General features: G+C 38.5%; 1 protein-coding gene across 1 annotated transcript in view; it reads right to left on the reverse strand.

The window, feature by feature from the left end:
• Window positions 1-16,215, reverse strand: part of LOC119730279 (phosphatidylinositol 4-kinase alpha-like) — a 41,242-nt gene extending 25,027 nt beyond the window's left edge. The window contains exons 1-9 of the mRNA XM_038203090.1: window positions 16,110-16,215; window positions 12,634-12,759; window positions 11,465-11,558; window positions 10,641-10,726; window positions 6,991-7,063; window positions 2,442-2,914; window positions 1,565-1,727; window positions 1,207-1,401; window positions 274-374 (exon numbers count right to left, since the gene is read on the reverse strand). Coding sequence (XP_038059018.1) covers window positions 274-374; window positions 1,207-1,401; window positions 1,565-1,727; window positions 2,442-2,914; window positions 6,991-7,063; window positions 10,641-10,726; window positions 11,465-11,558; window positions 12,634-12,759; window positions 16,110-16,199 — 1,401 coding nt within the window. The 5' untranslated portion in view covers window positions 16,200-16,215. The remainder of the gene's footprint in view (window positions 1-273; window positions 375-1,206; window positions 1,402-1,564; window positions 1,728-2,441; window positions 2,915-6,990; window positions 7,064-10,640; window positions 10,727-11,464; window positions 11,559-12,633; window positions 12,760-16,109) is intronic.
• Between the last annotated feature and the right edge of the window lie 11 nt (window positions 16,216-16,226).

The raw sequence follows: 16,226 nt of genomic DNA on the forward strand, positions 1-16,226 counted from the left end.
ACTATTGTAAGCCGGTCTCTTCAGACACATTATAGTGGCTGCCGACTTGGTGGTTTAAAAAAAAAAAAAAAAACCAGAATAATAATAATAATAAAAAAACAGGCAAGTAAAAACCTAGTCAGAGATCACAAAAATTGTCAAAGAGGCTACAAATGACTCCACTTTACACATTGGATGATTGTCTTGTTCAATACCAATGCTTGAAATACATTAAGGAAGTTAATTTGAACTTTTGGGCTCAAGCCCGGTGAATTGTTTGGGGAGAATATTTACCTCCAGACAACAATGAAGCAGTGGGATATGAGCTAGGAGATGAAGAGTTCCCTCAGGGGCCTGTAACTTCTCATTCATCCGTCCTAGAAGACTATCACCTCCTGCAAGATACACACAGAAATGAAACTTAAAAACAGGATTGCCCAAGAACTGTAAAGTCTATCACAAGTCTCAAGTCTGTCAGAAGTCAAATCACAAGAAACAGGGGATGAGCAATGACAAAGGAATGCCTTACAAGGATTTAAGATTGTTAGGCCAGGGTTTTCCCCTCAAACAATGTCATACAATGACTAACATATATAAGGTGGAAACGAAAGCTTGGAAAGGCACACGAACCCAGGACCTCCTTTTTTTTCTAATGCTACAACTCCAACATCTTCAAAGAACATCTGTGATTTTTGTGTATTTTTTTTCATGTGAAGCAACAAAACTGAATGGAGCATAACAACTAACCTGTTCAAGTTTCACTTTTTGAAAAAACCCAGAAAACTTATGCATAATTTTTGGAATCTCGTAACCGGATTCTGTTGCTAACACATGGTTTGGAAACCAACTTCATTGTTAGTTTTCTTCCAAACAACACATTTGTAGGTGCAATGATTTCACAGGGTATTTGACATCAGTCCTGTCTTCACTTTGAGCAAGTTTCTGTTTTTAAATTGTTAGTTATTACTCAGGTAACTGCAAATGTACCTATGTTGCTTTAAACATTCAACAATAGAGGTTGTCAACTCATCACCCAATATCCACAATGAATGACAGATAGCGGTTATTTAAAACAAGCTCCTTCCTTCATTGCCATGTGCGCAGTTTTGGATATTCAATGAGTATTCAGTAAACCGGAGAACCTTACGCACAACATCACGTTTCCAAGAAGAAAACTTGGGTTAGATCACTTTTAACTTATGCAATGTGAGTTTATTCTGACCCTACCTTGTTCATCTTTGACTGCCCAGACCAGCATATCCACACAGGTAGCGTTAGCCTTGACTGCCAACTCAAACGAGTTGTAACCGCAGGTAGATCTCATCGCCATCTCAAGATTCTTGTCCTGAATCTTAGTCTGACCAGCGACGTACATCTCATGGACAAAAGACTGGACCCCATCAATTAAGACTTCAGGTAGCCCTGAAATAAAAAAAGGAACATTTTTGACGGTTTGGTTCAATTATTGATCCTTTTTTAATTACTCACTTTATGCTATCTTCTTCATGAACTGCTCTGAATGTATTGTTACTTTCAGAAATATGGAAATATATGATATGAATGAATGAATACCAAGTCTTGTTACCTTCACTGTACTGCAGCAGATGTCTCAGCAGCAGCACAAGCACCAGACTAATTGTCTCACTGAATGACTGATAGGGGAAGTCCCTTGCCCAAGGCAGAGCACAGTACATCTTGGCTGCCTTGTCTAGATCGGTTAAGGTCTTGTTGTTGATCAAAATTTTGGCCTGGAAAAAGGAAACAGTCATTTCATTAAGATGACTATTTGGTCTGAGAAAGGATAAAAAAGACTCATGTTGTTTTGCATAAAGCTGATGTTTCTCAATGAGTAAAGACTTCTGAAGAGTAAAGAGGGGTCATACTTGGTGGGAACGTATATGCAAATGCGAACACAAAAATGTGGCCTTTTCGATGTCTCATCAAATATTTACGCTGCAAGTATTTGCATTGGACACATTTCAACTCCAGCAAATTTTGCATTTGCATACATATGAAGAATGAACTGACCTTTAAGAGATATGGTAACAGTACTTCTTGCAACATACAGAAGGAATCTTAGACTCTCAACAAGAATTTTGGATGTAGAAATCTGCAAATGTTGAAATTTGTTCATTACTTTGCTCTACAAATATCAAAGTTGAAATGGAGTCACCACAAGTCAAACAGAAGACACCAACAGTCTAAAGTCAAGTCATAAACTATTCAAATAAACTGTGGCAGAAAGCATTGTTTGGTAATGTTCATCCACTTGCACCTCTGATTGTACTTGAGAAAGACTTACATGTATTACTGTACATGTAACGACTTATTCACAATTTTCGAAATGTGTTCTTGCTTGTACTTCAAAACCAATTTGCAATCTCAATTTCGTTTATAGGAAAACACAACTTAGGGATAAAAATAATTCATAATTCAGGGAATAATCGTCATCCCCAACTTACAACTTTCAGAATGATCTGTAACTGCTCCGTCCTGAACTCCAACTGATTTTTCCGTCTATCTTTCATTTGATCTCTGACTGCAGCAGGCAGGAGAAATGACGACGCAACGACACTAAACAATTCCTGACTCGGTTCAAAACCATACAGCTTCTCATTCTCAGACTCTGTGTCTCTGTGAATCCTCAGTGAACTTTGACCCATGCCATCTACTGTGTCTGACCCTTGACCTTGACAGGGGTCATCTTTGACCGGCGGGAAGTAGCGTTTCATGGTCGGTGAGATAATAGGACGGAAGGTACTGTAGGTTGGAGGAATGGGTTTCTTCTTGGGTTTGTCTGACGGGGTCTGCTTGTGGGATTTGCGTGGGGGAGGGGGGAACAGTTGGCACAGTAAGGGGACATCGGTGTGACTTGAGCGTCCAATAGCTCGGGCCATACCAAAGAGAGCTGGAACAATCAGATGACATGATGTACCTATGGGAATGGATAAAACATTGGTTAGCTTGACTGGAGAAATAAGTTATGAAAAAAGAAACCCCAAAACCACCAAATATTAAAATGTGGAGCAAGCTTTTCAAACACATTCCTCTCTCAACACATTTTGTTTTCATTTTTTTCATTTTTCATTTTTGTTTCTTTTTTTTCTCACAAGGACCAAACTGAATACTTATTGGCTGTTTCGGCACTTTTGCCGAAACAGCCTATGTTTTCGTTAAGATTTTTATTTTTAGCTGTTTCGGTTACACACCGAAACAGCTCTTGTTTTCGTTAAGATTTTTTTTTTTCTTTTTTCTTTTTTTTTTTTCTTTTTTTTTTTCTTCTCCTTTTTCAGACTTTTTCTCCATAGGTTTAACACACGTTTCTTCTGGCAGTCCACTTTGCCACTTTTTTAAATCCGATTGATTTCAGACTTGGTACAAACTTAGACCACCACCCACAGATGGTCCTAGAAGAAATTTGTGATCGTGACGTCATCAGGTGTCAGGTTACGTCACATTAAAGATGCATTTTTCCCCATATGTTTTGTACACGTTTTAAAACACTCCAGTTTGGCATTTTCGTAAATCCGATCGACTTTAAACTTAATTCATACTTAGACCACCACCCACAGATGGTTCTAGACGAAATTCGTGATCGTGACGTCATCAAGTGTCAGGTTACGTCACATTAAAGATGCATTTTTCCCCATAGGGTTTGTACATGTATTAAAACGCTCCATTTCGGCACTTTTGTAAATCCGATGGACGTTACACTTGGTACACACTTAGACCATCACCCACAGATGGTTCTTGAAGAAATTCGAGATCGTGACGTCATCAGGTGTCACGTTACTTCACATTAAAGATGCACATTTTCCCTATATGTTTTGTACACGTTTTAAAACGCTCCACCTTGGCACCTTCATAAATGCGATCGACCTCAGACTTAATACATACTTAGACCACCACCCACAGATGGTCCAAGAAGAAATTTGTGATCGTGGCGTCATCAGGTGTTGGGTTACGTCACATTAAAGATGCATTTTTCCCCATAGGTTTTGTACACGTTTTAAAACACTCTACTTTGGCACTTTTGTAAATTATGCGATCGACGTTAGACCTGGTACACACTTAGACTATCACCCACAGATGGTCCTAGAAGAAATTCGTGATCGTACCAATGCCGAGATGGGTTATAGACAAATTCATGTGATGTCATCATCAAATGTCATGTGACGTCCCTTAAAGGGGCATTTTGTTCTTTATAGGCCTATATTTACAGACTTACATTTTCGATTTGGTTATAACTTGACATGTACGTATAATATGCTGTTATAGATGACATTTTTAGTGACGTCACTGATTGTTCATGACGTGCACAGAGTATTTCGAATATCCGAAACAGCTTGTGTTTGTCCACAAACTCATCTCTAGTTTTTTTTTTTTTTTTTTTTCTTTTTCAGTCATTTTGCCCATAGCATTTGTACACGTTTTTTTGTCACCGGCACTTTGGGCATTAAAATCAATCCGATTGACTTTATACTTGGCACACACTTAGACCAGCATCTGAAGTTGTGTGCCGAACATTGACGTCATCGTGACGTCATCGACTAATTTATTATAGAATTTTGAATATTTAATTTTTCCCATAGACTTTGTACACAGAAATCGAAAAAAAAATTGTCGATTTTCAAAGGGCATTTTTGACTCTTTGCCAGTAATTCATTTGCACCAATCTTTGTCCAAGCAAAGACCCTAATTCAAACAACATTGTATAATGATGACGTCATGATGACGTCATCCGGTGTGTATTTATAGGCAATTAAATTGTGACACTTTTAATATTTAAAAATGCATAAGAAATCAACCGTACGCGTCCGCAGCATTCTGTTACCTGCAAGTGGTAGAGTAGGTTGAGGTCTTTATTTCATTCAGTGTGCGTGAAATCACGTGACCCTTGCTTCCGGTCGAAAAAGGCCAAAACCGGAAGTGGCTTATTATTTGAAAATGGTAATAGATATGAACTTGCTTTTAACAGTGTTAGTCTCTTGGCTGAAAGTATTCTTCAAATCATCTACCAATGACGTCATGCAATCTTCGAGTGCCCTCTAGCGACAGGTTGAAAATTTGCAAAAATGTATTTTGAATAGATGTCTGTGGCGAAGTTTGTTCGGAATCGCTGAAATATTGGTGTATATAATGACCTTGACCCACTTAAGACGTGTGCAAAGTTTTAGGCGAATGACGTCATCAGACCGGAAGTTATAATAAAAAGACCCTTTTTCATTTGAAAATTCCTGAAAAATCAACCATGGCAGTTTTTATGTTAGTTTTTACTTTAATTGTCGATTTAAGGGTAGGTCTAACACATTCCAAAGCTTCAAGGCAATAAGCGAACTTGGACATGCCCTGCGCACGCTTAAAACTTCAGGTTGACAATACATCTGCTCTAAAACATGCACAGAACGTCTATATGTACATACACGTACAGTACGTTACGCACATACTGTACATGTACATCGTACATGTAATGTCAGTCAGCCTGCAGAGCACGTTTTGGAGAGGTCAAATCCTGTCCACATCATATCACAGTGACCGTTTTAGCCGATTTTCGGCTAACTTTGACAGATTTTATGTTCGTGCATGCGCATAGTCAGGGACGTATAATAAAAAATCATAATGCCGAAAAGCCCTATATTACGTATTTAAAGGTGCAGTTTTTCTGCAGTGGGATTTTCCACAAGTCTTTTCCTATACAACACTGATATCTTACTGAGTAGTTCTGAACTTCAGCCGAGAATACTATGAGAAGGAAAGAGAAATCGTATTTTTTTTCGCGCTGTCATTCGATTGAACATATTCCTAAGGGTCAGAATATCAAGTAATATTTCATAAAAATGTTTCAGTTCAAAGGCAAATTACAAATTTAAAGGTGCAATTTTTCTGCAGTGGGATTTTGTTTTTAGCCCGTTAACTTTGTACACGTGTTAGCCCATTGACTTAGTACACGTTTTCAAGCCACCATTTCTGTAACTTGGCGATCTAGAATCGTCATCAATGTTACAGCCAAGGAAGACCCTCATACAAAAATTATGCCAAGACTATGACGTCATGATGTCGTCATCACCTAATTTTTTTTATTGATTTTTGAAAATTTACGTGCATATTATGAAGTCCTATATCTACAGAACTGTAAGTCTGATTGGGTAGAAACTTGGTATGTGGCTAGACCGGGATGTGTTATAGGTAGAAAAAAATTAGGTATCGAGGGTCTTCATTTTTTAAAATATGTGCAAATAAATCACGTGACCGTTTCTTCTGGTTGAAACCGAAAGTGCTTTGTAATTTAAAATTGGTGAAAGACGCGAACTTGCTTTCAACGATGTTTGCTATGTCTTAGTTGTTCTTTACCATAATATTATAGTAATAGATGAAACTTTATGTGACGTCATCATGACGTCATCACGTGACATGTGACGTCATATTTCAAAGCCCTATGCGAATGGAATCACATATTACATTTATATGCCACCATTTATTATAAACAGAACTACACATCCTTCGTTGATGGAACACATGTCACATGTCACAAAAAGCTACCGAAACAGCCCTATGTTTGTCCACAAACATATGTCTAGTTTCATTTATGTTCCCTTTAATATCACCACTTTTCATCAGTGCATGTATATAAAAATAAGCCAAGAAATTCAACATACTGTACATACATGTACAAAAATGGTTCTGAATATTGGAAAGCTCGTCAACAAATCCTTTTGAAATAATGTTTTTTAAAAAGAAGGCATTTGTGAGACAACAAACTGAAAGCAAGGGTGACATTACTTCTTGGCATTGTGCATCTTCAGATTATTTATCAATTGTCCACAAACAAAGTTGGACCATAAGTACAGTACATTCTCACACTCTCCACGTGAAGCCCCAAGATTGATTTTGTTAGTTCATTTCTCCCAAGCGATCTTTGTGTCTGATTTCATCCTCTGACAAAAATATGAATGATATGATCGCAACTTGGCAAATGGTAAACAAACATTAACGGTCTACACATGAATATACCTTGTGATGGCTCCCCTAGTTGATAACATTGTCTGGATAACGCCTGCAATGCATCCAACTGAGCAGTCAGAATCTGAAACAGTCAATACAAACTTCTAAAAGTTGATGTCAGGCCAAACCACAAGCAACGATAGTGCTGTAGTGTAAACCCTAACTCCCTAGAAAAAAAATGTTCAAAGAACCATTCTGATACTTGATAGCTCAAAAATTCATAATCTGGTGTTTTTAAAGTGCTTAAATTTATACTCCTCGATGGACAGAGGCAATTGTAGTAAAGTGTCTTGCCCAGGAACACAAACACCATGTTCCCCATCAAGGTTTAAAACCACATAATCACACGTTAGTCGAATGCTGTAAACCATTGGACCACGGGGCTCCACTTTCGTTTCAAGGGCTTCAAGACATGTGCAAATTGATCGTGACTTTGTTTTCCATGCAGGCCTACATGTATATTACTCCGTCATGTCCATCCTGCAAAATCACACACTGTGAAGGATCTAGGAGGCTGATGGATGAACAAAGTCAGATTTCAGAGAATGTTTATTACTAAATTTATGATAATTACCAATGAAATAATTTACAGTACATGTAGCACTATCCCAAGCATTTTTGTATCACGCAACAATTTGGTTGTTTACAACTAGAAAGTATACTTAAATACATGCATACCAATAAATGCCCACCCATTTTTATTGGGTACGTGTAAGTAGCTTACTTTGTCAAATTCTTACCATACTGACAGACACTCCCTTTAACCCTAAAGGGGCCGGGTTATTTTGACCATCTCTCAGCCGGGGGGGGGGGGGGGGGGGGGGGGGGGGGGGGGGGGGGGGGGGGGGGGGGGGGGGGGGGGCCCCCCCCCAAGATCTCGGCCATCGAGTGACGAAAAATTTTGAAACTCAGCACATGCATAGAGCAACTCTTCCTAAACATGCCGAAGAAATTTCATGACTATAGGTCAAAGGGTTTTGGAATTATGGCTAATTAATTATTCATATGTATGAATGGCAATTCTGCTCGGTGTACACGACGTATATGCGAAAATTCAGTTTTCACGGCGCGTAGCGCCGGAAAATTTTTCGCTACGGGCCAACCCATGGTCCGATTTTTATGTTTTTGGTATCAAAAGATGCGCAAAGCTCGAGGCTAAAAAGTCATAACAGCTCGGGTCGCGAAAAAAATTTTTTTAGAAGCTATCGCGGAAAATGTTGAGGGGGGGGGCCGATTCCGCCCCCCCCCCCCCCCCGGCCCCTTTAGGGTTAAGCCATGATGTCATGCATCAGCAATTTCATTTCATTACTTCAGGTACATGTAATATTAACGATGACTGCTTTATAATTGGTTTTACACGTGTATGACAGCGTGGACGGTGGCGATGCGTGACTTCACAAAATGAACAGTTGAATTTCTGTCCATTAAAACTATACGTGAGGTGTTCTTGCAAAAATGAGATGGAACTTGGTACAGGCTGCAGTGAAGAAAAATGCAGCCAAAAAACCCCCAAAAGGGGTGGTTTTTTGCAGATTTCTTGATAGATCTGTAATCTCTGCGGTGTCTATTAAACATCTTTTAAAGAAACTGCATAAAATCGTGGAATAACAGTTTTTTAGGAAAAACAATTTGCATCTTTCATTTTCACAAATGCAAAACTCAAAACTTTAAAGGCCTTTTTCTCAGTATTTCATTTTTTTGACATGTCGATAAACGTAAACTTTAACACGGATAACTTCTCAATGGATGTTCTGATTGAAGTGCAACAGAAGGTGTTGTAAGGAGAATTGTATTCTCTTTCCTAATACCTGCAAACCCTCATTTCGACCTCTGCCCAGTTCTGTCTCATTTTGCCAGTATGCCTCGCATTAATGCATATAAATTAGAAATTCATCTCAAGCCTATGTACATACATGTACACTTGTACTGTTTAAGGACAAGGAATTTCACATGTTTATTGACATACATGTACATGTGCATGTACACAATTGACCAATCATTGCTTTTCATTAGAAGCAACTTTTCAAAAATTGAACAGTATTTAACCCTATCCAGTAATACAATCTTTTATATTCTCCATAACAAGAATATTGAAAGTGCAAAAGTAAATTTGCCAAGTCTAATATATCCTTCCTCTCCAAAATGTATAAGTATTATAACACAACTATTTGAGGAAATATTAAAATTGAACAGTCTGACAGAGTGCAATGCAATCTGTGCATAAAATGTCTGTATTGATTAGATGTAGACTACATGCACAGACCCACCATCTTATGCTGTGAAACAAATACACACTGCTTACAGATAATGACAAATGCATACAGCTAATGGGATTTACTGACAGCTCAGAATGCCAACATAATAAATGGACATATTTATCATTCACAATGACTGCATATCTAACCTATTTACAGCATTGGTCATGTATTACCTATAGCATAGAGATATATTCAGGTCTGGACTTTCTCAGATCTTTGTTTTATAAATAATCAGATTAAAAATTTAAATTGTAACCTTTTTTTTTTTTTATCCGTTTAGTGAGAAAGATTGGAATCTGATAAACTATTTATTTGAGCACTTAATTACCAAGTAAGAGTTATTTATTTAACGACAGTTGCCATAAACATTTCTATTTATATCCGACAATTATACGAGCAGGGGTCAATATCAGGTAAATATCTACAAGAAATTCAATAAATCAGACATGATTTGTCAAGAACATGGAGGAAAAAAAGAAAATCTGCAGTGTGCAAGGAACAAGGTATTTCTCTTGAAAGTTCTTTCAAAAATTGTCTTGTTATACAAACATTGTGCATAATGGCAAAATGTGATTTAAAAATGGAGCTTCAAATAATTCTCAAAGGTGAATATTTGAGTCAAAAAGGGAATTTTATGGAGCATTTGACAAAAATAGAGAGAGTGAAAAAAAACCACTAGACTAGATGTTTTGGTCATGACAAGCACTCGACAAGCGTACCGTGATTATAATCATTTGATCCTCAGTCAGATGTACATGTACATTATCTTAATTGGGGAAAATGGGAGATCCCGGATCAGACAGAATAACATGACTAAATTGGCCTGTGTAATAATTTTACCATTATTATTTGTTTCAACTATGGATTTATTCCCTAGCAGAAAGAAGCAGAATGAAATACATTTTATACAAAAATAAAGTTTTTGAGTTTCCAACGAAATAATAGTAATATACCTTTATTTGATTAACAGACAAAACAAGTCCAGTAAAGCTGGTCCCAGAGTGCACACAATTCTATTCAATTGATTCAGAATGGCTATTGACTGGAAGTCTTTTCATGCATCCCATTCATTGGCATTACAGCGTAATCCTATATGATAGCACTGCCCAGCTCACTTTATTAGCATACAACCAATCTAAGCCACAAGTGACAATCAGTCAATCAGTCAGTTAAGTCAGTTACACACAGGTACAAAGAGTACACTAAGCTGGCCTTCTGGCATGACTGGGACCAACAAAAAGGAGGCTCTAAAAGATTGCTCAAAGACAAGCTTGCAAAGGGCCCTATTTCACCAGTGGAGCAAATACATAAAGAATTCAAGCATTCAAGGTCTATTGACACTGTGTATCTCCCTACACAGCTAAACAGACAACCAAACAGACTAACAAGAATTCTCCCTACCTGTTCCTTGAAGGAAGGCTCTTTAACTGCAATGTCAGTCAGCAGTGTTGTCAGACTGAATGCGTAGTTTTCACTCATTGGCAAACCTTACAGAAATGTTAAATTTTAAGAAATTTAGGCATCATTCCTATGTGAGTATTTGTAGAACAACAAAACTGCACTAAAATAGTTAATATTCAAATTTTCTTTTCATTATTTAAAGCCAAAACATCACTGATAGCAACTTGGATTCAATTTGATTGATCACACAACCCATTCAAGCTTTGAAGAAGGACGTTTTATAATTCGCATGGGAGTTTTACAGAAGGAGGGAAAGACAATTTGTAGAAATGAAAGAAATATGATCCACGCACCTTAAAATCTTGCAAAGATATAATGTACTTTAACACAAAACAAATTCTACAGATTTCAGCCGAGCTTCTGAACTCTTGTTATCCATACTTTTAAAAAAATTTAAGAATTTGTTAAATGGGGCTACAATTTATCACAGTTTCACTGAAGTCACAGTTTTGCAAAAACAATTACAAAAAGGATGTCAAAAACAGCAATCTATATGAGAAGCTCTGTGACATTAAAGGTCTTGAAGTTTTTGTTCTGTCTGTCTGTATCCACACTGACAAAATTGCCCTTTATACTTAAACTCATATGTAGATGTACACACTAGTAATGACATATTTTTGGTGCTAATTATATGCTTCTTTTCAAAATGTATAACCTTCATGACAGTTGCTTGGTGACAGCTTTTACATGTATGTCTTCGAGAAATTATAGGTGACTTAAGAAACCTGGAATTTTGGACAGATTTGGGAGATGACTTGACTTACTTTCTTTGGCTCTGTATCCTGTTTGTTCTTGCCATTGCGCCGAGGCTAGTCCTCTCATTAAATCAATCAAATATGGAACTAGTTTCTCCTTGTACTGTGGGCAGAAACGACAAAATGTGTAGCTCTGTTACAAATTGCTGAACAATATCTGAGTGCACTGCAAATTGAAGAAACTCACCTCAATCCTCCAAAATTCTCATGGCGGTTTTGGGAGGATTTTAGAGGATTGAGGATGAATGGTGTTTGAGGAAAAAAAACATTAGGGTTTTTGGAGGATTGAGGATGAATGGTGTTTGAAAAGGAGGAGGATTTCGGAAGATTGAGGATGAATGCATATTTTGAGGCAGGACCGTCTGACAATTTTAAAAGATTGAGGCACTGGGTATCCTTCATTTGAACATAAGTGCAACATTTTGGAAGATTTTGGAGGATTTTTGATGGTTCCTAGCAAAAAGGATCTAAGCAGTTAGGGTTCAGGAAGGCGAGGTGATTTCTAAAGGCGGACACACAATGGATGCTCATGAACTTGCAAAGACCCAGTCAAAAGCAGAAAACATCTCATGAAATTTCGGCTGGTGGTTTGTCTTTACAAATATTTTCTGTGCTGAACAAATGTTGTGCTGAGAAGCTCCTTGTAATCGATGAACACAGTAGGTCATTGTAAAAACAAATCCATCTTCAAAATCCACTAGGAAGTTTAAAAGATTTGACTTGATTTTGGAAGGTACGGCCAAGCTACTTTTACTTCATATGGGGCACGCTTTCCCTTGAAAGTACAAGGAATGTGCCATTGGTTGCCTACCCAGCTGTGGATCTAAGAAGCTTCAAGAAGATTTCTTGTAAAATTGAGCGGAGAGCTAAGGTTGAACATGCTATGGTTGACTTACATGTAGAACATGTATTTAATACTTTCCTTGCCCTCCATCTGTATGAGCTGGGTTCACATCTCTACCAGACTGACATATGGAATTGAGGCTCAGACCCTCAATGACTTCATGAGTTTGCTTTGAATACTTCATTTGAGTTTTCCTACTGACATTTACAAATGAGCTCGTCTTCATTGTCTTTTCTCCACAGGTCTGCAGGCTAGCAAGCTATAAGCTTTTGGGAGTCCCGGGTTTCTTTTGAGAAAGTAATAATAATCATAAATAGACTGATTTGAGTTGTACCTTCATATCGGACTCCAGGAGGAATATTCCTAGAGCAGCTACTGCATCTTGGCGTCTGGGATCGATCCTGAAGCCCTTGGTTCCTAGGAAGGTTGGCTGGGGACACATCTGCTGAAGCTGATAGACCTAGATGAAGAAACAAATGAAATCTTGTCACAACTGTGAGCCGTCTTGTCCACAAGTCTGTGAAATATATGGTATTGATATATGTAAGGGTTTTCAGGAAATCAGGATATACATATAAAGGCTCTCTCATTGACCTGCGTCGCCATTGTGGTAGGCAAAGATTACTCCTAGAACTATGAGGCTCCACGTAGTGGAGCCTCATAGGTTCAGAACCCCGCAAAATTGTTGTCAGTACAAAACACTAATTAAGTACAAAAACGTCCATCCAAACCAAGCTTTTTCCCACAGAACCGCTGCAGTTTGCCCCTAAACTCCGTACGTACAATACCTCATGACATACTCATGTTATGTGCACCCAACAAACATCGGTGGATTCTGTCTGTTTTCCGGCAAAAATGATGAAAAATATGCCCTTTCCACACTGAGCCAACCTGACACTTGAAACGTGCACGCGCGCAGAATGATCGCAGTCATTTTCGGTTCGATCGCTCGGAGCGCGCCGCGGGGGGGTATGGTGTAGGAGCGGAAGATAGTATGCGCATGCGTACAAGTGCAAGTACGTACCCCCCGCGGCGCGCTCCGAGCGATCAGTGTTTTGTGCTGACAACAATTTTGCGGGGTTCTGAACCTATGAGTGGAGCCTCATAGTTCTAGGAGTAGGCAAAGATTGCATAGCACTACCGGGCCAGATATAAGAATCTTTCTGAATATTCAATTTACCGACATGACCGGTCGAGTGTCAATAAATGGTCATTTAGGAAAGGATAATCCTTACCTTTAGGACCCGTTCCTATATAAGGTTAAAAGACTCACCAAAACAGCTGACTAAATGACACTCAAAAGTGACATTCTGAAATTTCTTGACACATTTGAACAGTTGGCAATGACACCTTCTTGAACATCAGCAGGTTTAATTTTGTGGAAAGAGGGCAGGGCTTTTATTTATGAGGGGTTAAAGACGACGATGACAACAGAAAATATATTTAAAAAGCAAGATGGTGAACTGCAAAAAAGGTAGGAAAGTCACATTTTCTTTGAAAGTGCTTTCAAAATCAAAATTACAACTAACATGAGTTTATCTGAAAAAAAAAAGACTGCTTTAGCCTGCAAAAGTCACTTTGGTACTGGACAGTCATCTGCAAAAGTCAGTTTTGAACTGAACTCGTAAAAATAGAGATGTCCTAAAGATAAGGATTACCTAACCTAGGAAAGAATGTTGCAACTTGACGCTACTTCAGCGGTTGTGTACAAAGTCTATGGAGAGTCTAGGGAAAGATTTCGATATAAGAAGTTCACTAATTTTCCTCTGTATTGACTAACAAGCCCCCAGATAGCAATTTCATGTCATCAAAGTCAATTTGAGCAGTGAGAAAATACAAGCAAATTCTTAGAAAACACTTAGAATTTTTCAGTCCACTCTCATAGGGTTTGTACACAGGGTGTTGAGTGAACTTCTTATATGGAAAATTTCAACATGAAACTTCACGAAAATCTGAAAAGGACAGCACTTTCTGATTTAGTAACTTGGACCCAACTTATCGCCTTTTTTAACATTTGGACATGGTCTGGCGATAGTAAGGTCCAAGCTAATACCGCGACCTGGACAACACAGTCCCAAAAACCAACATTTTCCAACAAAAAACATCAGATTTCACCTTCAAAACGGCCTCCAAATTACTGGATATGCCACCTGAGGTACAAGTAGACATCGATAATTAAGATGGGTGTACTGAAGTTTACTTACGATCCGGAAAAAAAGTGAAATTTTCCGTTCATTTCGGAGAGCTCCCCTCGCGATCTTGAACACGTTAAATTTCCGATCGTGTTTAATGTTTGAACAACGCGATTTCTTCTACATGCCCAGCGTACATTCGATGGTCCCCGTATCCCATGTGCGATTCCGTTACCGAGCGCGTGTGATGCATCGATTTTGATAATGAGTCACGTTTGTAAACACATACATGTGCATTTCGAACTGTAAAAGGGAATCGGGAACCAGCTTGAACTGGTACCCGCCATAAAAGCTGCGCTAGTTCCCGACTCCCTATTATCGTTTGAAATGCACATGTGTTTACAAACGTGATCCAGTCTACTCATTATCATAATTGATGCATCGCGCGCGCTCGGTAACGGAATCGCAATCGGGATACAGGGACCATCGAATGTACGCTGGGCATGTAGAAGAAATCGCGTCGTTCAAACATTAAACACGATCGGAAATTTAACGTGTTCAAGATCGCGAGGGGAGCTCTCCGAAATGAACGGAAAATTTCACTTTTTTCCGGATCGTAAGTAAACTTCAGTACAACCATCTTAATTATCGATGTCTACTTGTACCTCAGGTGGCATATCTAGTAATTTGGAGGCCGTTTTGAAGGTGAAATCTGATGTTTTTTTGTTGGAAAATGTTGGTTTTTGGGACTGTGTTGTCCAGGTCGCGGTATTAGCTTGGACCTTACTATCGCCAGACCATGTCCAAATGTTCAAAAAGGCGATAAGTTGGGTCCAAGTTACTCGGACTATCTGATTAGCCTATAAAGAGGGTGAGTATGCTTCTTAAGCTAAAATATACGATAGTGGATATTTTGCCGGAGGTAATGATGGCAAACTAACGATTACTAAAGGTTTGCCGGCGGCAATCCATGTCAACAGAGGGCGCGGTACTCTTTAAAATAGGGCTGAATTATAAGATGTATTAAATTCCCACCAAAGCAAAAGTTGTGTAGCACGTTTGGTGTAATGGTTAAGCAAAGGCTCTACTAAGCGGGATGACTCGCGTTCGATTCCGACCGTATCACATTTTATTTTTAAAGTTTTTTTTCTCATCCCCAAATAAATAAGAATATTCTTCTTTTATTATTTTAACATGTCTCAAACATTTTTTGCAGAGTATTACATTTTCTTTTTCAGATTTGTGGCTCTGGAGGAATTTTTTTAAAAGGGAAATAAAGTCCGAAATTATAAAATGGTCTGAATCCCATCTTGTGAATACGAGGTAACAACGATAATTTTGGCATGGAGCCAGACTAAAACTTGTCACCGGAAAATGTTTAAGTAGGCCTACAAAAAAACAGTAACTGCGCATGTTCAGTGCATATCCGGCAAACTAACGTTTACTAAAGGTTTGCCGTCTCCGGCAAAATATACACTGCCAAAATATACTACTAGTAGGCCGTACTACTTATTACTACAAACTAAGCTAGCCTAGGCTAAATGTGAAAATCAAAATTTGACAAAGTTCGACATGTTTTTGTACATGGTGGAAGTGTGGCCTTTATTTAAGGAGGTAATACAGTAAATTGGCCACATTTATGGGGCGACAATCCCCTCTATTTCTGTTATCTGCTTACCTTTTCCCATGGTGGATCGTCTAAATTTGACAAGGAACGAGCTAAATGTTGAAGCGAAGTTGCAAAAACACTCCCACTCTTCGGCGCCATGTTTCTCTGTTTCCTAGCTCTCATGAC

This window comes from Patiria miniata, unplaced genomic scaffold (genome assembly GCF_015706575.1).
Source record: "Patiria miniata isolate m_02_andy unplaced genomic scaffold, ASM1570657v1 HiC_scaffold_22, whole genome shotgun sequence".
Classification (NCBI taxonomy): Eukaryota; Metazoa; Echinodermata; class Asteroidea; order Valvatida; family Asterinidae; genus Patiria; species Patiria miniata.